This window comes from Rhamphochromis longiceps, linkage group LG1 (genome assembly GCF_057381845.1).
Source record: "Rhamphochromis longiceps isolate RC_006_pf linkage group LG1, R_longiceps_female_GT1.1, whole genome shotgun sequence".
Classification (NCBI taxonomy): domain Eukaryota; kingdom Metazoa; phylum Chordata; class Actinopteri; order Cichliformes; family Cichlidae; genus Rhamphochromis; species Rhamphochromis longiceps.
In genome coordinates this window covers 24,096,817-24,123,393 of record NC_140557.1, presented here as the reverse complement: position 1 = coordinate 24,123,393, position 26,577 = coordinate 24,096,817, and the positions used below count along the sequence as shown (strand labels likewise).

The 26,577-nt window shown below is 40.2% G+C and overlaps 1 protein-coding gene across 2 annotated transcripts in view; it reads left to right on the top strand.

Moving 5' to 3' along the window:
- The window catches only part of ankrd11 (ankyrin repeat domain 11), a 121,470-nt gene that overhangs the window by 69,590 nt on the left and 25,303 nt on the right, over positions 1 to 26,577 (top strand). For both annotated transcript variants that reach the window (XM_085402747.1, XM_085402746.1), the window contains exon 3: positions 22,103 to 22,248. In XM_085402747.1, coding sequence (XP_085258873.1) covers positions 22,162 to 22,248 — 87 coding nt within the window. In that variant the 5' untranslated portion in view covers positions 22,103 to 22,161. The remainder of the gene's footprint in view (positions 1 to 22,102; positions 22,249 to 26,577) is intronic.

The window sequence follows — 26,577 nt, the reverse complement described above, 5'->3', positions numbered from 1 at the left end:
GTTCTGGCCAAAGATGGAGATCCCGTATGTATACACACACACACACACACACACACACACACACACACACACACACACACACACACACACACACACACACACACACACACACACACACACACACACACTTACCCTAAGATCTAAACAGATGCTGATTCAAAACTGCATCCGGCTGGTTGTGTTTTTGCTCTTTGGCTTAATAGTAAGGTCTAGTTTTTTAGTAAATAGGAGCTGTAGTTACCTAGCCAAGGTGCTGTTCTGCACATTGAGTGCTTACTTGTAGGGTAACATCCTATTGTTGTAGTGTTTTGTTTTCTTTGTTTTTTTTTTTAAATAATACAAAGTACCTCAAGACCACTTACATGAACTGGTACTACATAAATATTACAGAAGAGAATCATAGGATTGAGTATTTGACTGGAGGAACCTTGTGATGTGTCATCACAAGTGGAGGGCGAAAAAATCGATTGTCAAACATCTTCTATTAATACATTTAAAAATGCAACAAAAAGGGGAGGGGTAGTTATGTTAATAGTGTTATGGCAGTTGTCTTGTAGTAAAGGTATTTTGTGACTCAGTTATTGATGGAGCACCAAACTCCAGTACTAAAACATGAGAGTTGCCAACCAGCAGGCACTCCCCACATCGTAGAGCTGCTACTTTTTGCCATCAAGAAAAGGAGCCAACTGAAGTAATTCAGTCATTGTATCCATAGTTTAAGTCCTTAGGAGTGTGACTACACTTGCCAATAAGCAAGATCAATAAAGACAGTTAATCAGTATTACCTTATAGTGCTGGGCCATATCGTACTGTTCACTGTAATACTGGTATGATGTTGGGCAATGATAAGAAAATGAAATATCACAATAGAATATGGGTAAAACGCACATGCGCAGTGCCTTTGTTTTCATACGCACATGGCGGAGAAAGCGTGCCGGCGGCGGAGAATGAGAAGGGCGAAAGTGGATCTTTGAATGAAACAGATGAACCAGAATTGCTTTGTAAAAATGCTGCAACTTCAGTGGTGTGGAACTGGTTTAGCTTTCGTCCGTCAGATACACAACAAAGCACTATTTTTGGTAGCGTATGCTAGCGGGCCGTCGTTATTACCGTGTTTTCTGGAAAATATGGCACACTTAAAATCAATCCTTTGATTTTTCTGAAACCGACAGTGCCCCTTATAATCCCGTGTGCCTTATGTATGAATTCTGGTTGTGTTTACTGACCTCGAAACGATTTTATGTGGTACACGGCGCTCGGAAATCTGTCGGAAACCCAAACCGCTTGATGGATTGTCGTAGCATTACGGCTATTGTAGGCAGGAGCCTCGCGGAGTGATACGTACTGTGCTTCAACATAATATTACCGTATTGTGTGTGTATAACCTCTTTTTAAGTTTTATGGATATTATACATGGTTATGCGGAGGATATGTCGGCCAATTTCCACTGGAAATGCCTTTTGGTTAAACTGTCAGCAAGGAATTTGCATTTGTGCTGTTAAATTTTTATATAACTTTAATGCAGATAAAAAACAGCTGCTCGTTTAAGTGAAAATACATTGATGTTTTTTTGGAGCGGGGGGGTTTGCACTAATAAAGTTGTGGAGTTGTAAAGTATTATCTAGTTTCAATTATATTGTCAGTTATATCGTTATTGCAAATTTTCAAATGTATATCGTGATAAATATTTTTGGTCATATCGTCCTGCTCTATTACCTTATTTCAGATAAATCTGTACTGCTCTTCGCACATAGATTGCATTTCCTCTATGTTAAAAAAGGATTTAACACTGATGCAAAAGCGAATGTTGATGAAAAGGATTGAACAGTTAAAGAAAAGATGCAGACAAAATATGAAAAGGTGGTCTTCATGAAAAACAAAAACTTACATAATAAATAAATAAAGCATTTAGACAGTACTGCAGTCACAATCAGTCAGCATTACATACATACAGCTGTGTTATTAAAATGAACAGCTCTATAACTAATGAATTGAAATCATTCACGTTCCACAACAAGAATTAATGGTATACAAGCATAAATGGTTGTGGCGTGAGGAATGTAGCTGAATGTGTTCTCGCAAAGCTTTCCCTGAAAGAGATTTCATCTGGATGGCAGCATATGTCGGTTTAACCCTTGTGTGTATTGTTCAGCATTAATATAGCCTTTACAGATGTGCAAGTTACCCATGCCATGTGCGTTAGTGCACCCCATGCCATCACGAATTCTGGCTTTTGAACTTTGCATGGATAATGAGACAGATGGTCCCTCTTCTCTTTCGTGCTATGGGCACGACATGCACCAATTTTTGAAAATAATTTCAGATTTTTGATTTGTCAGGGCTTTAACTTGTTTCTATGGATAAAACATTAAACTCTGTTCACTGACTGTAAGTCTCAGAGTTACTTCGAAGTCCACGTTCTGCCCATTCCTATTATTGAATTGTCTGTTTTTAATGCAGTGCTGCCTTGAGGCTTGAAGATGTATAGCAAATAGTACTTGCAGTGTTCCCATGTGTCCGTAGGCTGTTTAAAATGAGACATTTAGGTATTTTTAAAGTGTTTGAAGAGCTGATAAGTAGGCTGTACGGATGTGTGTGTATATTGATGCTTTTGCTTCCTCTTTGTCTAACTTTACTAAACATGGATTTAGGGCTGCTCAATTAATCGAATTTTAATCACGATTACGATCTGGGTTTTCAACGATCATTAAAAATGACTGAGCCGATTATTAGCCCCTCCCTCATGCTTTACTCTCGCGCTGCTCCGTGTGGCAAATCGAGCGCACCGCTCTGCATTTCGAACACGCGTCACAACAATTAAGAGGACCCGAGGGAAGCTCGGAAAGCTAAGCAGAAGTTATTTGGAGAGAAGAGTGACTGCCGTTGGTTGAAAAGAGATATAAAAAAAAAACTTCGGTGGTGTGGAATAGGGCTGCCATGATTAGTCGACTAGTCACGATTATGTCGACTATTAAAATCGTCGACGACTAATTTAATAGTCGACACATCGTTTGAAGCTTTGTAAGATCACAAAGGACGCAGGAATGAGTAGTAGGATTTAAGAGTGTAATAACGGACTGAAACAGAAGATGGCAGCACTGCATGTACAAGGATGCCAGCTGCCGTTAAACCCCGAAGAAGAAGAAGCTGTGTCCCAGAATTCATAGCGCAGCCCAGCGCAGTTGTCAACAATGGCGGCAGCTAGTTAGTTTTAACTTTACTCTTATTATTCTTTCTGGGTCACAAAATAAACGTTTAACATATTTTCAGGCGAGAATGTAGCTGTGTAAACCTCAAATATCTGCTCAGTTTATCAAGACACCACATATTTTCAAAAGCGCTCCGACGTTTTCGGAGACGTCTGTTACCCACTAGCTCGTTAGCTAGGCGGGGGCAAGGCTAACTAGAGCCGTGAGAACACCGGACTCCCGGCAAATCGTTTTCAAACCCACCGCCGTCTTTCGCTAGTCAGGTTAAACATATATATAAGTCACTTAGATAACTTAAAAATGTTATTGTTTGGCTTTCTTTAGTATTTTATTTGTTCCTGAGTAAATCGGTTTGGCTGAGATTAAAGTTATAGTTTTTGCACAGCTAAAACTGTCAAGCAGACAGCTGATTATCAGAAGTGTGAGATGCTGAAGAATATACTCCGGTGTCCTGTTATATTTTAGAAAGCAAGGAGTTTATTAAACTTCACCGAAACAATCTGCAAATTTCATTAAAAATTAATAAACTACCATCTTGTCTTTATTTTTAGTTAGCACAAACACTTCAAGCTGTAAGCTAATGATAGTTATATAAGACCAGATGCTGCTGGTGCAATAAGCTGTACGCTGTACGTCCAATGGATGATGATCTGATTAGTCGACTAATCGCAAAAATAATCGGTGACTAGTCGACTATCAAAATAATCATTTGTGGCAGCCCTAGTGTGGAAACATTATGGGTTCGCGGAGTCAGACGTGGATCAAGTAGACACAGTGTGTAAACTTTGCTACGGTGTCGTAGCTGCACCACAGAGCAACACTGCAAAGTTCACTAAACATAGATGTTTACATTTTTCATTTATTTCTTATATTGCAAACATTTGCACTGTTATCAGTATTTGCACACTGTTTTATATTATTTTTTAAAGTCATTGTTCAATACATTGTTATTGTTAACCCTTTAAAGCCGGTCAGAGCAGCACGCTCTGTTTTGTGTAACTATTTTTAAATCCCTGTAGAACCTGAACCGCTAAGCTAGCGCAATAAATTTTTTTCCATATGAAACCGGAGGAGTTGTACTTACATCTTTTGCCATCAGCTTGTCCTCGGTCACGGTTTCCTTCCACATAAAGCTTTGCAAAAATTGCATAAAAAGCGCTTGCAGGAACAAAAACATAATATTCCAGAAACACGCTTTGCCGATCCGATCAGCTGTTCCTAACACTTCCCACATTGAAAAAGACGTCAACGCGAACTATCGCATTTCCTGCCCGAAACCGGAAGTGACGTCATTTTCGCGGAAAATGTAGGTTTTTTTTACTTGTAGGCCTTAAAAGCCTATACTGGTGTTTTTATAAGTCATGTTTGACTTTTCTGAATAGTTTCTGTGATGCTTAGAACTCGAATTGCCCTGCTGGGAATAGTTTATTTTGATGCACCTGCTGTTTTCTTTGCAAATTTGCATCATAGGATTGTTTTTTTTTTTGTTTTTCCTGCAGTATATAAAAATTGCTGTATCTCCAAAATAAAACTATGAAGACACTCAAAATAAATTTCCTGTTGTTGTAAACTATTTTTTGCAACTTTTTTTGTATTTAAAGTTTTGAGGGATAAGCCTCTTAAATTTCTCCAAGTAGAAATATATGTAAAAACACAAAACAAAAACGATTTTCAATTTTTTTCTAGTTTATTGCACTTTTTTGCAATTAATGTAGTTACTATGGACTTAATACATACATATTATTAAAATATGGGCTATAACAGTTGTATTGATGTATAGCAACTTGAAATGCTCCCACAAATGGCACTACAACATGTAAAAAAAATAATATAAGCTCTGGCGGACTTGGTTCTATAGTAGGTCTTAAAGGGTTAAATAAATATCGTCAAATAATCGTGATCTCAATTTCAGTGAAAATAATCGTGATTATCATTTTTGCCATAATCGAGCAGCCCTACATGGATTAAGTAAATTATTTAGAGAGTATGTTATCATTGTAGTGAACACTGCAATTGGCTATGCCTTAGTTGCACTGCTGTTACTGTTACAAGTGTACAAGTCAATACAACCTGCGAAATGTTAAGTTCCCTACATATAAAATCACAGGAAAACTCACGACGTCTACTATGTCTTGCTTTGTCAGAACAATTAGGTATTTGGATGAGAGTGGGGGGAAAAATACAGAAAAGCTTACACTGAAATGTGAAGCCAGAGAATGCGTTCTACAGTTTTTAATTTAAATGTCTTCTTAAATATTATCTTAACTACATTATTTGAAAAACTCTGAATGATGACAGTGTAGGGTACCATGAAAGATTGTTTTAAGTGGCATAGGCCACACTTTTCAGTTCTAGTACTCTCATCCAAATGTAAACAGATGTACAAAGCTGCACAGCAAAATCTGCATGTGCATAATAAGAAGCTGTGATTTTGAGCATACTCATGAAGAATATGCACATGCCCTCACCACTGCTTCACTGTGGCATCAGTTTCCTTCCCCACTCTTTAAGCAGGCACCGCCCCACCCCTCAGCTGGCTGTGCTCTGCAGTAGCAGGCCTTTCATCCCTCCATCCTTCCATCCCTCTATCCGGCCCTGCCCAGTGATTTATAATTCATCTGGGATCCTGCCTCCCTCCAACACTCTGCACCAGGACAGCATTAGCATTCTGTTTGGTCCCCAGCTACGCTGCACCCACGTGTGTGTTATGAATCTGAGGAATGATTCTTAGGCCTAGCCAGTGGGGCTGTACTTGGAACGGCTATTATTGTAGCTGTATGTGCTTGTTTGTCTGCGGCTTTGCTACTGTCCTCTGTCATTGTGGGAATCAAGTTGGGCTGTCTGTCTCTGCTCTTTTCTATTAGTACGTATGAAGACAGAGGAAATGGAGTACTAAGTCGGATGGTGGTCCACCTTCTGATCGCTGTAGAAAACAGTACAGCTCATTGGTTAAAAAAACAGTTATGATATATATTAGTCGTTTTGTGTCAGAAGGTTTTTATCCCAGTACTATATAACCTCTCATACCTTTACCACAAAACCAAAGCACGACAAGTCACCGATGAATTTTAGACAAGCCTATTAATGCGTCACCATCGCTCCCAGTTACCCTATTTCACAAGAAGCTCTGATTCCATTAGAAATGTACTTCTCATAGAATCCATTCTCTGCATCTTTTTAGTGTTTTTCAGGTGGCTATAATGTAAACTTACCGGGGGTAGCTGTACTGTAGCAGTTAAGCTTTTGGCTCTTAAGCTTAGGTTTGCTTGTCTTGCTGCGTGCCAAAACTGAAAGGACGCATACACCACATACACCGAAGAGCAAAGCAGCTAATTTACAGTTTAACTGACATGTTGAGGTAGTGATCATTATTTTAACAAGCTAATATTTTAAAGAGTAGGTCTGAAAAATGCTGCATTCAATTGCTAATATATGCAGCTAAAGCATAACATCTGATTATTTCAGTGCAATATTGGATGTTTAAGCACAGCTTGAGAACATCTTGATAAATGATTACCTTGTGAATTTAATGCTGTGGAGACCTGGCATTGAATGGTTGATGTTAAATGTTGTGGAACAAACCATGTCTAAGAAAAGCCTCAATTCTTGTGCCAAAGTAATTTGTAAGATTAAAAAAGCTGTCCAGCTATATTTGATTTATTAGTTTTTTAGCAGCTCACGATACAGGCTGTGTACTCTGGTAACTTGATAGTTAAATAGCAATTCACAGCTTTTTTTTCATGTAGGAGCTTATTTTAGGTTTTAAAAATAAATTAGTAAACAGTCTGATGGGTGCTCTCTCAAATGTATATAATGCTTCAGAAATTGCATTGCAGCAGAATGAAAATTACATGTTTCAGGCTGTAGCCTTCGTCAGCTTGGTTTAAAAAGAAATTAAGCCAAATAGGAGGTTTTGTATTCGTTTTGCAACAAACAAGCATGTGCGCATGCATGTTTAGAGGGAGAAATCTGCAGTTGTTTGTTGCTCGGCTGACAGAGGCTTGTTGGAGTATTTTTACATGTGACAGAAACACATTTTAACCCTGGTGTCCAGTTCAAGTGTAGAAAACAAAATTAATTTCACTTAAATCAATGAAGATTGATTCCTTTTGGCACTTTATGTTAAGAAAACACGAAACAGTGAAGTTGTGATGTAAAAAGGCACACTTGGAAAAAACAAACAAAAAACCGTCTCAAGTGCAAAAAATAAAGAACGCGCAGTGAAACTGTTACTGTTGTAATCATCTACAGTCCTACAGCAGGCAGATCCAGTAGCTGCCAAAAACACAGTCACATGTCTGTGTAATCTGCCCCGTAGCTGCTTCTTCAATAATTTTATCACAGTTGCATTGCGGCATTCAGACCGCTTTAAATTGGGAACACTTTTCAGATGATAGTTTATACATTTGTGTGTGTGTGTGAGACATAATGCATTTATTTTTACCTCCTCACGTAATCCTTAATTAATGTAGATCCAGTCACCGTGCCTCACATTTTACTATCGTACACTCTTACTTGTGTACATATACACTCATTCATTCATGTGCTCTCACGCAGGCACACGGCAGACATAAATTCAGTCACGCACATCTTAATGTGCTGCGCGTTTTATAAGAATAAATCCTGGTGGCTGCATTTCTCTTAGAGCTAAATTTTATATCGCACAGCCATCATGTCATGGGTTCCAATCTGGCTTGGGACACCTCACTCATCACCTTCCTCATTTTCCAGATGGCCCAAGCTAACAAATAATCAACAGCGGACACTTTATGTGGTACCGTCGTGGCTTTTCGTGGACACAAATTGAGAACCGTAGAATAAGTCTGCATTGATCTTATCAATGCTGGAATAAAAATGTCACTATTCTTTTTCCCTTGCAGTCTAGGTTATGTGACCTGGCCCTTTTGTTATTTAGTAGTAAAACTGCTTTGAGTAAGAGAAGATTAATTAACATTTTTCTACACGGATACTCAGGAAATCCATTAGAAAGCAGACTTCATTAAATTCATCTGACTTTAAACCAAGCTGGCATTTACACGTCATTATAGCACATCTGCAGCAAATCTTCGGTTTTAGTGGTTTTATGATAAGTTTAACAGGAATCATATACTTCAAACGATACTTGCAGAAGTTGTTTCCTTTGAGAAACGCACGCAACCAACGTTGCCAATTTATTATTGATGCTGTGGTGTAGGAAAACCATTCCATGTGCTTAAAAAAAAAAAAAAGAAAGAAAGAAATTGAGCATCCCTAACATGAAGTAACCACCCTAAGCAATGTACATTAAACCCATGCAGTTTTAAACTGATGAAGGGAATGCAAAATGCTGTGCATTATGTATGAGGGAGGGGCTGCACTTCAGCATGTGGTCTTAACCCCCGGTGCTTGCTGTGATGCTTTAAATTAAATCTAAAGAAACTACACTCGTGAATATGACTTTGGAGTTGCTTGGTCATAGTTTCCTGTTTTACTGGCATCTCTTGTGTTATTTTCAGTCAGTGTTCATGTTACTATAGCCCTGCGTAGCACAGTGAGGATTTTTTTGTTTACATGTGATATGTTGCACAGTAGTTTCACTTAACATATTGTTTTAATTCTGCCTACACACTTCTGCTTATCAGATGCTGTTTTTATTGAATCTTGTGCTGCTCATTACTTTGTTTGTAACTGAAACATTGCCTCATTTCCATGCTCAGGAATAGGGTGACCTTCATTCAAGGAATACTGTACATACACTGCTAGCTGACGTAGCTTGACTTTGCTGTGAACTTTGTTGCGGTCACCAGTAGATTAAAGATTTGATATAAATCAAACTGACAGTATAGTTGGCATACTGTCAGTCTGTTGTATGAATTCAATACAGGAGCAGAATTTCTGAAAGATTAAAGGTGTTTCTTGATACTTTAATGTTGTAAATTTGTTTTGGTTTTTTTGGTTTTCTTATTAGGGCCCATTTTTGACCAGTAATCAAACCCTGCAGATAAATGGGTTTGTATTTGGTTTTGAAAGACAGACTGTGTTGCATGAATTATTGTTAACTGGGAAAGCTTACATTGTAAAATATTTAGCACTTGTGTTGGCTCGTGTATGTCTGTGTGTGTGCAATTGTCCAGGCATTGATGGGTAATTCACAGACCTTTCTCAAAGACTACATCTAAAATGTTCAACGTCAAAAACATGGAATAGCAGGTATACTGGGCTACTCTTGCTTGTGTTTCTGCTATCTTTCTCACAAAGTGGAGTTGACAGAAGTAATATCAAAATAATATAATTAAAACAGCCATTGTGATTTCTTCCAGTTTGTAGCGTACTCTATGGTAGGGCTGCCACGATTACGTCGACTATCAAAATCGTCAACAACTAATTTAGTAGTCGACGCATCGTTTGAAGCTTTGTAAGATCCCAAAAGATGCAGGAATAAGTAGTAGGATTTAAGAGTGTAATAACAGACTGAAACAGAAGATGGTAGATGTGTCCAAATTCAGGAACCGCATCCTCCTGTGCCCGCATTTGTAGGCCAATTATGTTACAGCGACACAATGAAGATTGTCCAAATTCGAAGTCTCCGACAAATGCGTCCTTTATTTCCCCAGATTTGAAAGATGGGTCAGGTGTATACTTCGTGGCCCAACCTATCCCAGAATTCATAGCGCGGCCCTGCTCAGTTTCCAACAATGGCGGCAGCTAGTTAGTTTTAATATTACTCTTTCTGGGTCACAAAATAAACTTTTAACATATTTTCAAGCGAGAATGTAGCTGTTTAAACTTCAAATATCTGCCACCACATATTTTCAAAAGCGCTCCGACGTTTTCGGAGACGTCTGTTACCCATCAGCTCGATAGCTAGCTGGGGTTCAAGGCTCACTGGAGCTGGTGAGAACACCGGACTCCCGGCAAATCGTTTTCAAACCCTACTCAGGTTAAACATATATAAGTCACTTAGATAACTTAAAATGTTATTGTTTGGCTTTTTTCAGTTTTTTTATTTGTTCCTGAGTAAATCGGTTTGGCTGAGATTAAAGTTATAGTTTTTACACAGCTGAATAAACATCAAGCAGACAACTGATTATCAGAAGTGTGAGATGCTCGGGAATATCCTCCGGTGTCCCGTTATATTTTAGAAAGCAAGGAGCAGACGGCTGAGTTTTTTAAACTCCACCAAAACAATCTGCAAATTTCATTAAAATTTAATAAACTATCATCTTGTCTTTATTTTTAGTTAGCACATACCTTAAACACTTAAAGCTGTAAGCTAATGATAGTTATATAAGAGCAGATGCTGCTGGTGCAATAAGCTGTACGTTTTACGTCCAATGGATGATGATCTGATTAGTCGACTAATCGCAAAAAAAATCGGTGACTAGTCGACTATCAAAATAAACGTTTGTGGTACAATCTATGGTCTTTCCCTGTCTTGTTCAAGAAAACTATTCAGACCAAACCTACACATGCCATCATTGGTTTTTAGCAACACACCATTGGCTTTTTCCAGGGCTCCACACTAAACTCTTGGTAGCCTCTGCATTGGTTGAATTTACATAACACCTCTTTATCCATAGACTGAGTACTACGCAAACAGACTTCAATGCGGGACTGTAAATCTGACATTTGACCACTGCTGTCTTGAGTTTTAAGTTCAATGAACTGTTACACTATGGTTGTAGCATCAGACTGTGATTTTATTTACACACAGACGACTGTGGGGCATTGTCTAGTTGGTTTTTTTTTTGTTGTTGTTGTTGTCGTCATTGGCGGGGGGTTTCAACCCCACTTGGAGGACGCATGTAGCTGTGTAGATGGCGTGTGGATGCCCAATGCGGAGGCTAGTGTTTACGCTCTGGAGACAAAATCCCTTCCACACAAGCAGACATCCATATACATATACCTTGAAGTGGTAAATATTTTGCTGCTTCATATTGGTTGTGTGTGAAATTGTCTTCATAGTGTAAGTAGTTTGATAAGTAGGAGGACTTTAATATGGATTGTTGTTGTTTTGGCCTCATTTAATGGGAGCATGGGATTCCCAAACATACTGGTATTTCCATCGATCCTGCTTAACAACCTCTCAGTCAGAGGTTTGACATGTGAAAATAAATAATGCCATGCTATATTGATAATTTTGTGCCACTTTTGTGGGTGTTTGTCATTGTTGTGATAGATCTGCAAATGTATATTGATAGGTAATGCATTAATGTTTTCCCTATTTCTCCCCCTTTTATTCTCCTGACTATTTTGCAGTGTTCAAACTAGGGCTGCAGCTACCGATTATTTTGATAGTCAGCTAATCGGCCTAATTTTTCTTTGATTGGTCAATTATTCAATGCTTATTTCAGTAACTCTTATCTCATCTTCCTGCACGCATACCTCCTGTTCTAGGGTCCAGTATATCACCTGCTCAAGCCTGCCCACTTGTGAATATTACCCTGCTGCTCTGTCCCACAGCAAATTACGAATAAAGACCTAGGGAAACGTATGAATTTGAAAATAATCAAATGTATTTTTAACATTACTCCATAGGACTGTCAGAATAAAAATGAAATTAATTAAAATGTTAGGTTATACAAATTAAATTGCTAGTAGTATCTAGACACAAAAATAATGTGGAAATGGGAAACTAAATGGCTTATGGCTTATGTCCATTATTTCAAATAAAGCTTCAAATTAAATCGAAAAGATTTTATTTTCCAGTCCAAAATTACAAGTCAACAAAGTTTACAGATGAATTCACAATTGCAGAGGACATGTGGACAACAAAAAAAACAGGAGGCAGTGTAGCTACTCCTGTTTAACTATCGCATTTCAATCATTAGCTAACAAAACTGAAATGCTGAACTGCTTAGCAAGCATCCTGAGAAGCTTCCGACAAGTGAGCTAACATAAATATTACTGTGCAAACATGAAGATGAAAAAGATATCAAGGCCACACACGAACTTAACTCTCTAAAACGGATCCATTCAGAGTCAACATCACAGCTCCAAGGTGCCGGCGTTTTAAATGCTCGTGGACTGCAGTAGAGCTGTCATGGACGCAAAGCTCTGCTTTCATTGTCTGCATTTAGCTTTGTTTGTTTTCTGTGAAATGCTTTCGCGTTTTTTTTTTTTTTATCTCAATTTTCTTACATCCTCTCGGTTTGCTGTTCGTGCTACGTTCTTCTTCGTTACTATTGAGTGCAGTCTTGGCAGACGACAAAGGCAATCCTCCCCCTATAGTTTCCCGTAGTGTACTGCAGTTACAAAAATCCATTTACGTGGTTTTAGAGTATGACGCGTTGACGATGAAATTCGGCGTCAACTAATTTTTATAGTCCACGTCATGGATTATGGCGCCGAATCATTGCAGCCCTAGTTCAAATGTCAATGTAATATACAATATCTAATTTAATATCTAATATATACAAGTAATTGCTAGAAGAGGCATTGGTTAGCACATATCAGTCTGAGTGAAACATCTCTTTTTGATCAAATGAGGATCCAAAGGTCAGGGAGGGATTGAAACCTCGTTGCTTGAGGTTGATATGCAGAGGCACTCTTCTATCAATAGGCTTCCTCTCTCGGTCCACAGCTCTTTCACTGGCTTCTGATAGGCCTGCATCTGTCTCATTTGTTAGTTGCTAGGCAACAGGCCTTCTGTGTGTGTGCGCGTGTGCATGTGTGCTCACACGTTGCTGTGGCAATGTCAGGCTTTAGAGAGGGGGGGGGAGAAAGGGAGATGTTGAAAATAGAGAGAAAGGCAGATGAGAGAGAAGTACTCAGAGAGGTGAGAGGAAAGAAATGAGAATGAGTCAGAGCACTGATGAAGCTGAGGGACTGGAGAGGAGAGAGCCAAAATGCACTAGATTGTCGCTGGCCTTTCCTGCAGCCGAGCTGCATATATATACAGGCCTGCCACTATCTTAGCGAGGTCACTGGCAAAGACAGCGTGATTTACCAGACTGGCAGGCAGGCAGCAAGCCCTGAGCTGTTATTGGATGGAACAGAGAGGTGTAAGGGAGAGTGGACGTGCTCAGAATAGAAAATCAGACAGTGATTGGATTCCTCCCCACATCTCACTCTTCTCTTGCTCCCTGGCTCTCTCTCCTCCTAGATAATAGGACCACTCCCACTCACATTTCAGATATATTTTGTCATATCCAGATGTGGTCATCCTCAAATCAGCATTTAAGCATAACATTGACTTTAAAGTAGAGAAGGCACAAAAGATTCACATCTCATAACGTCGTATTTTACCAGAAACTTTTTTTTTTTGCTGAAAATGCAAAGTAGTTAGCATATCTCATGTGTGATTTTCTATTTTTCTTTTTTAATAAAACTGTAGAAGCTTGGCCTCCACCCGCAGAAGCAGAGATAATCACAGTTCTTTAATACAGCACTATGCACAAAGTAATTCTGCGTCTTTTGTAGGCATGTATTTTCTTTTTTCGCATAATGCATCTTCTCTCTGTGCTTGTTTTTGCATTAGCACATATGGTAAATGGCCTGTATTTATATAGCGCTTTACTAGTCCCTAAGGACCCCAAAGCGCTTTACATATCCAGTCATCCACCCATTCACACACACATTCACACACTGGTGATGGCAAGCTACATTGTAGCCACAGCCACCCTGGGGTGCACTGACAGAGGCGAGGCTGCCGGACACTGGCGCCACCGGGCCCTCTGACCACCACCAGTAGGCAACGGGTGAAGTGTCTTGCCCAAGGACACAACGACCGAGACTGTCCAAGCCGGGGCTCGAACCGGCAACCTTCCGATTACAAGACGAACTCCCAACTCTTGAGCCACGATCGCCCGATTGTGCGTGTGTGTGTGCACGTGTGTGCGTGTTCATGTGTCATTCTCTTCTTCTCTACACACGTTTATAATGAAGTGAATGGGCCCAGGTCAGGGACTGAGCAGCCAAGCTGGGCTTTGGTTGCCAGGATACAGCAGCCGAGCCAGGCTGGTTTTATTTGCACACCAAACAGGCTAGCTAGCTGCTGCTGCTGCTGTTGCTGTCTTTCTGTAGATTTATCTGCTGCATAGCATGTCAATAGACTGCAGGGTAAGCACATACATAAACTAGGGCACAATGATTTGGTACAGTTTTGTTTTGTTTTTTAGGGGGGGTGTTTTTTTATCTATAATTTGAAGATTTTATAATGCTTTATAATCAATAATCAATAATATTATATATATATTATATTTATATATATATTAGGGGTGCAACGATATTCGTATCGATATTGAACCGTTCGATACAGTGCTTTCGGTTCGGTACGCATATGTATCGAACAATACAACATTTGTAATTTATGTTATCAACTTTCCTTCTGACGATGCTGTCTGTGTTGAGCGCTCAGTGAATCTGTGTTCGACTACTCCGCCTAGGCTGCACTGTCGAGCGCAGATCCACTGAGCGCTCAACACAGACAGCATCGTCAGAAGGAAGAGCGCAGGGCACCTCCCCCACCCTCATTCAGATGTGGTGTTTGGAATTATTTTGGTTTTCATGTGGCGTATGACCCTGAAGGTAAGCGAGTCATGGACTAAAGTAAAACAGTATGTTGGATGTGCCACACAATGCTCAATTACATGGGTGGGAACTAGTGTGTTAGCACAGTTAGCTCGTTAACGTGTTGGCCGTCTAGCCCCATGCACGGGGCGATCGGCGGTAGCTCGTTAACGGAGATTTGCCGTGTTGCGGCGTTAAGGTCATTTCAACGAGATTAACCTGAAAGCACTAGTGGGAACACAACGAATATGACTGCACATTTACGCCGACATCATCCTAGTGCAAAGACAAAAACAACAAGCATGCTACTAACTTTAGCCGAGTCATTTAGACAGCTGTTAGCACATGATTCTCCTTATGCTGCTGAGAATATAGCCCAGAAGAAGCGGATAGTATAGCTTTTATTTTGGAAAGAGACATTTCTCTGTAATAAACTCTCTTTTCCAAAGATGAGTGATTCCTCAATCAGATACAGGGCTTGCAATATCGCTAGCCCGACGTCCCGGAGCTAGCGATTTTTCCTGTCGGGCTACCAAAATCTATCTCTTCCCTGCCCGTCGGGCTATTGTAGGAAAAATATATGTCAATGCTTTTGCATTCTTTCAGAAATGTAGCTGGGTAATTATGTCATTGGCATCGGTGAGCCACTGTCAATATGTGACATATTGAAATCGCGTTTGAATTTGCGCTTGTTTTTTTGCTTTCACTTTGCAATCGTGCGAACTGTGTATAGAGAGACAGCACTGATCTGTGAGTGATGATAATTTGTGCACCAATTCCTCTGACATCGTCTTATTAATCGTTAGCTTACTATGCAAACATGACAAGTGAAATCTCCCGCAGCAAGCTTAAACATGTGAGAGGTTGATCGCGCAGAGAATCGCTGAGCTTATGTGAGTGCGTGTGTAAAAGCAGCAGGATATATATTTTAGTTCTGCTGAGCCAAATAAGACAGGTCAGGGTGAAGAAGTGACAGCCAAAGAAAAGCTTACCACAAAACGGAGAAGTTATGACAAATCAGACTATAAGGCAAAAAGAAAGTGCAGCTTTATGGTTTCATGGACAAAAGAATTTCTGTGGCTGCAATATGATGAGCTAAATAACCAGGGCTGCACATAAGTGGTCCGCAGGTGCGCATTCGCTGTCAAAATAAAAAACACGTACAAGGGTTAGGGTTAAATTTAAAAACTGTACTTTTGAGTTAAAATATATATTCATAATTTTAATAAATGACAAATTAAGAAGGCATGAACATTTTTTTTGTATCGAAAAAATATCGAACCGTGACACCAAAGTATCGAACCGAACCGAACCGTGAATTTTGTGTATCGTTGCACCCCTAATTTATTTATATATATATATATATATATATATATATATATATATATATATATATATATATATATAAAAACACCAGCACGCCCCTGCGGGCGGTTTATCCTTCAAGCTCGGATCCTCTACCAGAGGCCTGGGAGCTTGAGGGTCCTGCGCAGTATCTTAGCTGTTCCCAGGACTGCGCTCTTCTGGACAGAGATCTCCGATGTTGTTCCCGGGATCTGCTGGAGCCACTCGCCTATCTTGGGAGTCACCGCACCTAGTGCTCCGATTACCACGGGGACCACCGTTACCTTCACCCTCCACATCCTCTCGAGCTCTTCTCTGAGCCCTTGGTATTTCTCCAGCTTCTCGTGTTCCTTCTTCCTGATATTGCTGTCATTCGGAACCGCTACATCGATCACTACGGCCGTCTTCTTCTGTTTGTCTACCACCACTATGTCCGGTTGGTTAGCCACCACCATTTTGTCCGTCTGTATCTGGAAGTCCCACAGGATCTTAGCTCGGTCATTCTCCACCACCCTTGGGGGCATCTCCCATTTTGACCTCGGGACTTCCAGGTTATACTCGGCACAGATGTTCCTGTACACTATGCCGGCCACTTGGTTATGGCGTTCCATGTATGCCTTGCCTGCTAGCATCTTGCACCCTGCTGTTATGTGCTGGATTGTCTCTGGGGCATCTTTACACAGCCTGCACCTGGGGTCTTGCCTGGTGTGATAGACCCCAGCCTCTATGGATCTTGTGCTCAGAGCTTGTTCTTGTGCTGCCATGATTAGTGCCTCTGTGCTGTCTTTCAGTCCAGCTTTGTCCAGCCACTGGTAGGATTTCTGGATATCAGCCACCTCCTCTATCTGCCGGTGGTACATACCATGCAGGGCTCTGTCCTTCCATGATGGTTCCTCGTCTCCCTCCTCTTTCTTGGGTTTCTGCTATATATATATATATATATATATATATATATATATATATATATATATATATATATAAAATCTAAATAATGGGAAGCGAGGCAGAATAAATATGATTATTTGGTGTTAAATTTTAACTTAAATTCCTATTGCACCCTCAAAATTAATAAGAAAATAAAGTTCTTCATTATAAACAAACATAGATGCTTTCTCCTTGTACTCAAAATTAAGTGGTCTGCTTTTTCCAATAACTACCAAGTGTGGAAGAACTCTGTGGCTTTTTTACTGGTGAGAAATCTGTATTTGAGGTAAATAGGTTGGGGCTGAAAATGTATTTTGCATCAGCACTTTTTATGTGGAATTGTAACTGGTAAATTCACCATGAATTGTCAAATGGATAACCTAGCAGGAGATATGAGGATTTGTGCTCCCAACTAAGATCTTTATTATCTTTTAAATATAGATGCTAAAAGATGTTTTTCACCATTACATTTCTGCCAAAGGGAGTTTGTATTGCTTTACCAGTTTGTGTAATCCTCTAACGTATCACAGTATTTAGGGGTGAGTCATGCTAAATCAAGGCTGTGTCAGTATCTGTTCTTAGGCATTATTTTGAACTGGTGTCTTTGGTTGAGTACACTTGAAAGGCCTTGATCTTACTAGAGCTATAGATCCAGAATGCAAAGAATCACAACTGCAACTCCTGAGCATCTCTGCTATGAGGACATTTGACCTGCATAACACTTGTTTCACCATTTATGATACAATGGAGAAGTCATGGCACATCTGTTAGCCAACATCAAGATACGAGTTGACTGCTTGGCAGTTTGTGTGTGTGTGTTTGTGTGCGCGGTGCTGATTCGTATCTGATTGTGCAATATGCAGCGAGGTCGATACACGCACGACGCACACAAACACGAGCACAGGCAGACACAGCAACATGCCCATCCCTGTGTGCAGCTGCTGCACTGTTCAGCTGTCAGAGTGGAAAATTTGAGGTGTGTTTTTGTGTGTACATTGAGAGTTGGGAGTGGCGCGGGGCTGGGGCAAACAATTGCTTTTCAAATCTGCACCTGTACCTCTGCTATAGTTGTTTGTGTCTTTATGTCTCTGTTTTCCCCATACATAATCAAAATTGTCTGTCTGTATTAGAGCAGCTGCTTGGTTGTGCTGGCTATGGTAGAGTTTGGTCTGTGAGCCTTTGAGGTTGAGGTGTTTTGCAGTTTTATTGCAGCAGATATATGCAATAGCATTTTCATTTATATAACAGCACTTCTTATATGCTTGATAAGAAAACTCCATGTGTGTCACTGTACACATTATCTTTAAATAGAACATTAATTTTGTATGAGCGGGCACACTAATGTCCCTTGTGCTTTAAAAGAAATAAATTCACAGCTGTGTGCCCTTTTATTAAATGCTACTGCATTTATGTCCATTCTTCTATTTTATCTGCCTTGTAGGCTTTGAAACCATTGTAAACTAACTCTTGAAGTTGACCTCATGCCAGTGCAAGTGTGCTTGTGATGTGTCCCAGTGCTTCTGCAAGTATGCACATGGTATGCTGCAATATGCTGAAGTGTTGGCCTCCATCTGACCGCAGAGGGAGTGGCTCGGGATAGAGAGGATGCTACAGGAGGATGAAGAGAGAGAGGGACAGGGGTATAGAAAGAATGGTGTGTGTGTTTATTCAGGGGTGAGAGAAGCTTGGAGAGTAGTACTGGCAGGTCCGGTCCTTCATTTAGAAGAGATTGCTTCTCTGGCTCAACACTCACCACTCCTTTCTGCAGTTATCTCCATGGCCACGTCTAACTTGGCTGACGTCATGCATAATACATTAAAACTCAACAGTGCAGTGCGTGTTTTTTTTGTTTCTTTCTCCCTACCCCTGATGTCAGGGAGCGAGTCAGCAGGCAACAGTTAATTGGTTGCTTATAAACTTAAAATGTATTGCCCCGTTGATTAAAAATGTAACTACAGATGATTTGTCTCTGAAATGCATATTTTATATATCTACTTTGCAAACCCAAAAGTTGTGAAGAGAAGAGAATTGAAATGGGACACCGTTACAACAAACACATTTGACAAAACTTTGTAAAACACAAACAAAAGCTAGGCTGGAAAATGTAAATGAACTGTTGAATTTAGTAACTCATACAGCCACAACAAAAACCCTCAGATTATCCTGCAGCTACTTATGAGTAACAGGACAGAGATGAGGAAGACGTGAGGACGGTTCCTCACTACAAATCGAGTGCGTTAATTAATAATTCTGGGATGTTTTGGTTGAACAGCCCTCTTCGTGTTATGTCACAAGTAGCTAAGGGATTTGTTCTAAAATTATCCTTTTAATTTATTATTAACTTTCTTGTGTGCTCTGTAACCCTGTCTTTCGTTGCCTTAAACTCAGGTATTGGTCTTGTGTCGTGACATTCCATTGAAAAAAAAAAATTTCTTCTTCCAGTTTGGAAGTCCCTTAGGTTTTTGCCAGGAAGTTTAACTTTGATCTCACATGTCCACAGAATATTATCTAGCAACATTATCCAGCAAGTCTTGTGAAATATCTGGAGAGTCTTTTCAGATGTGCTGCGATGTCCTGATATGAACACCATTCTTATTCAGTGTTTCTTCTTATTGTGGACAAGTTGTTGAGATTTGTGCAGTTGTTCTGCTGTTACCTTTTGGTCTTTTTTCACCTAATTTGGGATTATTTTTGGTGTGCTCTTTACAGGACGCCCATTCCCAGGTAGTGGACCTGAATTCTAGCCATTTGTAAATGCTTCTAGCCTGAAAATGTAGTAGCAATCTTGCCATGGTTCACATCAACTGATCTCTCTCGAAAAGACACGGCTTTGACAGTAATCAGACTTTGTATGCCTTTATTTATAGGGAGTGACACCTCTTAAGCCACACTTACAATCTCATCTCCTTAATTGGAACACCTGACACCAAGTAGGTTTAGGCAAAGTCAGTGGCACAAAAGTGTACCGTGTGGAATTTCTCAGTGTGTTTTATCATATTGCATTTGTCTCCGGTTTGAAGGCCGCGTTTTATGACTAATCAATGTAGAAATCCTGATCATTCCTTATGGGTCACCAATGTTTCTGGCACCTTAAAGATAGCAAATGCTTAAACTTCTTTTCAACCGTTAACACCTCAAAACACCTGAAAGTTGTTTTGTTCGCTGGCCTAGATTACTATTCAGCACCACTTTAACGCACTCCCACTATATGCAAGCTCATGATCACTTACATTTCTGAATATGTAGATAAAACCCACCAAGTAATTGAGTGGGAGTAGTTTTTGCAGTGGTTGCCAAGTTAGTAATGTCTGGTTTCCATTACACATCATCTTATAAAGGCTGAAATTAAACTAAATAGTGTAATGTTAATCAAACACTCATTTTCTTTAGTAATGTTGAATGAATTTGCAGTTTGTTCTTGGAGAAAATGACTTTGTCTGTTGGTTGTAAAACATCCCAAAGTGACATTTTGTAGAAATCTTGTATGTACACTCATAAATGGACATATGAAATTAATCAACTGTTCAGCGGCGAAACACAGACACACTGTCAGCAGATATTGGGTGTCTTGTTATTGGCATGAAATTACACAGGAAATGATGCCCCTTGGTTTTGAACAGGGTTTCCTCTCCATGTGTGCCTTTGTGTGACTGCAAGCTTGCAAACAGCATTTTCTTGTGTTTCACATATCAGCGAAATGCTCGGTTGCTATTATCATCTATCATAGTAGTCCCAAAATAGTGCAGATTATTGTTCTAGAAGCCTCGCTGACCCAGTTTAATGTGTGTGTCTGTGCGTGGCTGCAGTGTTTGTTTATTTCTGAGAGCGGTCGACCTTCCTGTCACTTTGTTTGGTGTGGTGAGAGGTGGGAGTTGAGGGAGATTGCAGCAAGTGCCTACCAGTAGCAAAGAGGGACTAACAATGAACTGTGCGAGTGAGGAAGGTGCCTGTGGTTTGCTGTGTTTCTCATGTCTTATTCTTTACAGCTGTAAAGGGGGTCAGCACGTCCACTGCAGTTGTGTGCCTATCTGGTTGGCTGGCTGGCTGTCTTGACTTGACTGACTTGCCTGGAAGGATATAAATAGCAGTCTTTGAATAGGATAACTGCAGAGCGAAGGGAAGAAGGGTGGGGGGAGGGGAGTGGAGTGGAGATGGAAGTGGCGCCAGGGAAGATAGGAGTGCCAGTGTCTCAAAGTAGAGGGAAAAAATAATGCAGCCATGGCCTCATCTGTTCACTCACTCAGTCAGTCACAGGGATGATCACATTTGGACGCACTCTTTAGAGAAAGTACATTACAGAGGAGAGAATTGAGGAAAGGAATGTATGATTAATTCATGGCCCTGTGAAGCAGGCGGCCATGAAGGAAAGGCAGTGGATAGTAATGCACATATTGTTGTGTACTTGCACGTAAGGCAAAGTAGACACTAAGAACACAGAGGACAATAAACTGTACAGAACTCTCATGGTTTATTGTGAATTTACAATAAAACCACTTATACCAGAGATGATTGTTTTTGTTGTTGTTGCTGTAATACAATGGATCACCTTCCTTAGTCACTATGGCAAGGATGCCATAAATTAGTACAGGGTAAAGCCCACAATTACAAGGGCTGGCTAGCTTTGGCGGTAAGTAGCTGTTTGGGTTTTTGTTGAGACGTGCCGGTTAAATTTCTAAAGACATTCCTCAGCTGTTCCAAGGCCCACAACATGTGCATTATGCAATATCTTGGACATAGTCTGCCCTGTTGTCATTCCCAAATTCTAGTATGTCAGCACTTAAGATGTAGCTGATATGAATAGCATGCCTCTGTTAAAAGTAATTGTACTTTGATTGGGTTTACACTTAACAGAGATTTCTAACAACTTTTTTTAAGTATTCAGGCGGCTCTTACTGCTCTTTGGGTTCTGCCTGGTGAACAGATAAGCCCTTTGCCTGCCACAGCTGCAGCTCTCCTCCCTCTTTAAATGCTCTTCCTCCAGAGCCAGGGGTGTAATGGTTGAAAGTGGAGTGCTTGATGTACCACTAATGGCTGCATCGTCTGGCAGTGTGTAAATGTGTTTTCAATGAAACGTCAGGTGCTAAACTCCCCCTCCCCTCCATCCACACACCATTTTGTTTTTCTCTTTGTTCCAGACGGTTGATGACGATGCAATGGCAGCGTGAATGAAGCTTGGCGTGGGGAGAGCTGAACGATGCCCAAAGGTGGGGGTTCTAAAACCCCCCAGCTGGACCACTTCCCACTCAACACCGACATGGTGGAAAAGCAAGGTGGGAAAAAGGTAAGATTGAAAAGCATACAGTAAACACAGTGCACAGCAACAAAGCCTGTTTCACTTGGAGAAACATGAGTTAAAGTAATGACAAAATTAGTTTTAGATTGGGGTTTAGATCATCATTGAACTGAATGACAAAGACACGTGGTCTTCAGCAGAAATCATTTACTCCCTTTAAACAGCACTTTCTGACCTTTTGGTCATAAACCTGAGACGCTCACATCAGTTTAGTTATTTAGTAATTACCAGTTTATCTCCGTAAGCTTGACAGTTCCTTACGCAACATCAAAAAGATTTCTGTCCCAAACTAATGTTGTTGTTTACCAGTCACACCATGCTTTGCATTGGCTCTGTGGACCAGCTGGAGGCAGGTTCTGACTTGTCAGCTTACAGAGCTCATCTCAAATGTACTGTGGAGTAGAGCAATGTATGTGTTGCATCACTCTGCAATTTATAGGTATTTACTTTTAGTTTAACAACCAAAGTAATGAGTAGAATGTAGTGTGTAAATGAAATAATTAAAAAGAGTAAGATTCTTCTTTGCACATTTGATTGTATGGTAAGCTCTGTCCCAGCTCATTCCATGGAAATATAAATATTGATGTATGTTTCTAGGGGTGTGCTGTTCCCATATTTCAGACTGGTTTTTGGTGATCTTTGGTGGTCTTGTTCAGGCTTTGCTTTGCCACACCTCAGCTGTAGCGTGTTGGTTGCTAGCCAGAGTGAATTTAAAAGCAAAGCAATATGGTTTAGAAGTATTTTACACTTGCTACACCAATTGTTTGTTTTTTATAAATGTTTGCAAAAGTTTTTTAGTTAACCACAAACGGGTCAAGTGAGTTGATACAGCTAAAAACTTGTCTTTAGTTCAATCAAAGAGACATCATAAAAATTGCTTCATTTAAGCCGTATCCTGTCAGCCTCATGGTAAGCGCATGTATGTGCAAGAAGACGAGCAACCAGTGCAGCTGTAAGAGCATTATGCAGCAACCTAATGAGATTAGTGCAAAAAATTTAAAAGAACGACCCAAATACATTTTTATTTTTCATTTGATTTACAGTGGGGCAAAAAAGTATTTAGTCAGCCACCGATTGTGCAAGTTCCCCCACCTAAAATGATGACAGAGGTCAGTAATTTGCACCAGAGGTACACTTCAACTGTGAGAGACAGAATGTGAAAAAAAAATCCATGAATCCACATGGTAGGATTTGTAAAGAATTTATTCGTAAATCAGGGTGGAAAATAAGTATTTGGTCAATAACAAAAATACAACTCAATACTTTGTAACATAACCTTTGTTAGCAATAACAGAGGTCAAACGTTTACTATAGGTCTTTACCAGGTTTGCACACACAGTAGCTGGTATTTTGGCCCATTCCTCCATGCAGATCTTCTCGAGAGCAGTGATGTTTTGGGGCTGTCGCCGAGCAACACGGACTTTCAACTCCCGCCACAGATTTTCTATGGGGTTGAGGTCTGGAGACTGGCTAGGCCACTCCAGGACTTTCAAATGCTTCTTACGGAGCCACTCCTTTGTTGCCCGGGCGGTGTGTTTTGGATCATTGTCATGTTGGAAGACCCAGCCTCGTTTCATCTTCAAAGTTCTCACTGATGGAAGGAGGTTTTGGCTCAAAATCTCACGATACATGGCCCCATTCATTCTGTCCTTAACACGGATCAGTCGTCCTGTCCCCTTGGCAGAAAAACAGCCCCATAGCATGATGTTTCCACCCCCATGCTTCACAGTAGGTATGGTGTTCTTGGGATGCAACTCAGTATTCTTCTTCCTCCAAACACGACGAGTTGAGTTTATACCAAAAGTTCTACTTTGGTTTCATCTGACCACATGACATTCTCCCAATCCTCTGCTGTATCATCCATGTGCTCTCTGGCAAACTTCAGACGGGCCTGGACATGCACTGGCTTCAGCAGCGGAACACGTCTGGCACTGCGGGATTTGATTCCCTGCCGTTGTAGTGTGTTACTGATGGTGACCTTTGTTACTTTGGTCCCAGCTCTCTGCAGGTCATTCACCAGGTCCCCCCGTGTGGTTCTGGGATCTTTGCTCACCGTTCTCATGATCATTTTGACCCCACGGGATGTGATCTTGCGTGGAGCCCCAGATCGAGGGAGATTATCAGTGGTCTTGTATGTCTTCCATTTTCTGATGATTGCTCCCACAGTTGATTTTTTCACACCAAGCTGCTTGCCTATTGTAGATTCACTCTTCCCAGTCTGGTGCAGGTCTACAATACTTTTCCTGGTGTCCTTCGAAAGCTCTTTGGTCTTGGCCATGGCGGCGTTTGGAGTCTGACTGTTTGAGGCTGTGGACAGGTGTCTTTTATACAGATGATGAGTTCAAACAGGTGCCATTCACACAGGTAACGAGTGGGGGACAGAAAAGCTTCTTACAGAAGACGTTACAGGTCTGTGAGAGCCAGAGATTTTCCTTGTTTGAGGTGACCAAATACTTATTTTCCACCCTGATTTACGAATAAATTCTTTACAAATCCTACCATGTGGATTCATGGATTTTTTTTTTCACATTCTGTCTCTCACAGTTGAAGTGTACCTCTGGTGCAAGTTACTGACCTCTGTCATCATTTTAAGTGGGGGAACTTGCACAATCGGTGGCTGACTAAATACTTTTTTGCCCCACTGTATCTCTTTGCTGTTTTACTGTTGTTGTTTGTTATTTCACTAAAAACAGCCAATTCAGCTAATTTATAGTTGCGGATGTATTTATTTGTTGCATTTAATTTTTCTAAGTCGGAAAAGATAGCGTTGACTCAAGACTGATGTTGCCTTACACATATAGATCCCCAGTTGTTTCCCAAGTATAAAAATACAGTGTAATAATTCAACACACTCACTGGATCGCTACTAGGTATCAGCAGATACCCAAAGCCAGGGTACTGTAGAAGAACGTAAGATATCTGATTGGTTTTTATTCTGTTTTTTGCAAATGTCATTTGACTCCATGACATGGAAATGGGGCAAAAGTGAAACCTGTGCATAGTTATGCACTGTCCCCTCTCTGACAACATGGGCTATCAAAATAGGTATGTTCAAATCACATGAATGCATAAGTACTGGTATGTGCAAAAGTTAAATCAAACAGAAAAATGGGAATGAAGCAGATTTTTTTTTTTTTAATTTGAGAAGTTCATGTGTGCATGTGATGCAGTTCTGGACTTCAGACTTCTCTCTAACCTTTCTGTGCATACATTATAATGTATGTTAATAAGGTGATGCTCTTTAGGTTGGGCTTTTCCCATCAGTGCAGTGTTTTACATCTTGAGCTTGTTAGAACACTAAAGTCAGTCTGGGATGACATAAATGGGATGTCCTAAATCCACTGAGGAACAGTTGCAGGTTTTTCAAGAAAAACCTCCCTGACGAGTACCTTTTAAAATACAAAAATAAAATTAAATAAAATTTCTTTCTCAAACTCACTTTAGCTTACTGCCTAAAATGTTTGTGTTACTATATATCAGGCGTAGGAAGCTTACTATAAGGCATCAAATCTCTGTCTGTCTTTTTTTGCACAATCAGGAGTTCAGCAACGAAACCTGCAACACAGATGAACGTTAATCTGCATCCACAAAACTTTGAAATTGGTGCTTAGTTCCCTTGATAACCCTATATGTTTTTACTACCAGGTCATATGTTAAACACCAGTTTGTTTTACTCTCATTAGTAGTTGCTTGACTCACTTGCCTTGAAGTTGAAAATGGTTTATCTCAGGTCCCTGCCAGTGGTTATTTCTTTATTGCATATTATGACATTAACATGCTACCTAGTAACCACTTACCAACAGGCTAAAACAACCCTTTTTAAGATCATATGTAACACCTAATAAAAGTATCCCATTATTTTTAATTTCATAACGGTAACATCTAATTTATAGCCACAAAGCATTACACTCATGTTACTTGGTTTGGCAACCAAACAACAGACTAAAATCACAGACCAAACCATACTGTAGCTTGGGCACCAGCATGTACTAGTCATCAACTCATGATAGGTTGCGATTCCCCCTCCCTGACTTTTTTCTTGTTGATGTTGGTTAATGTCTCTTTACTTGACTTGTACAGATTTTATAAGTGTCGCCACAATAAGTGGTGTAAAGTTGTGATTTAGTAGGGGAATCTATATAGACTGCATGCTTACTTTAATAAAAAATTTGCATTTGGTATGTGTACTGTATTGCAAGACAAATGATACAATATATTGTGGTATGAATACTTTATTCCACCAGTCCTGCATATTTGCTATATTTTGTTTTCTTCTTGCCACATCTTCGACTGAGCTATTATTTAATACAACATACC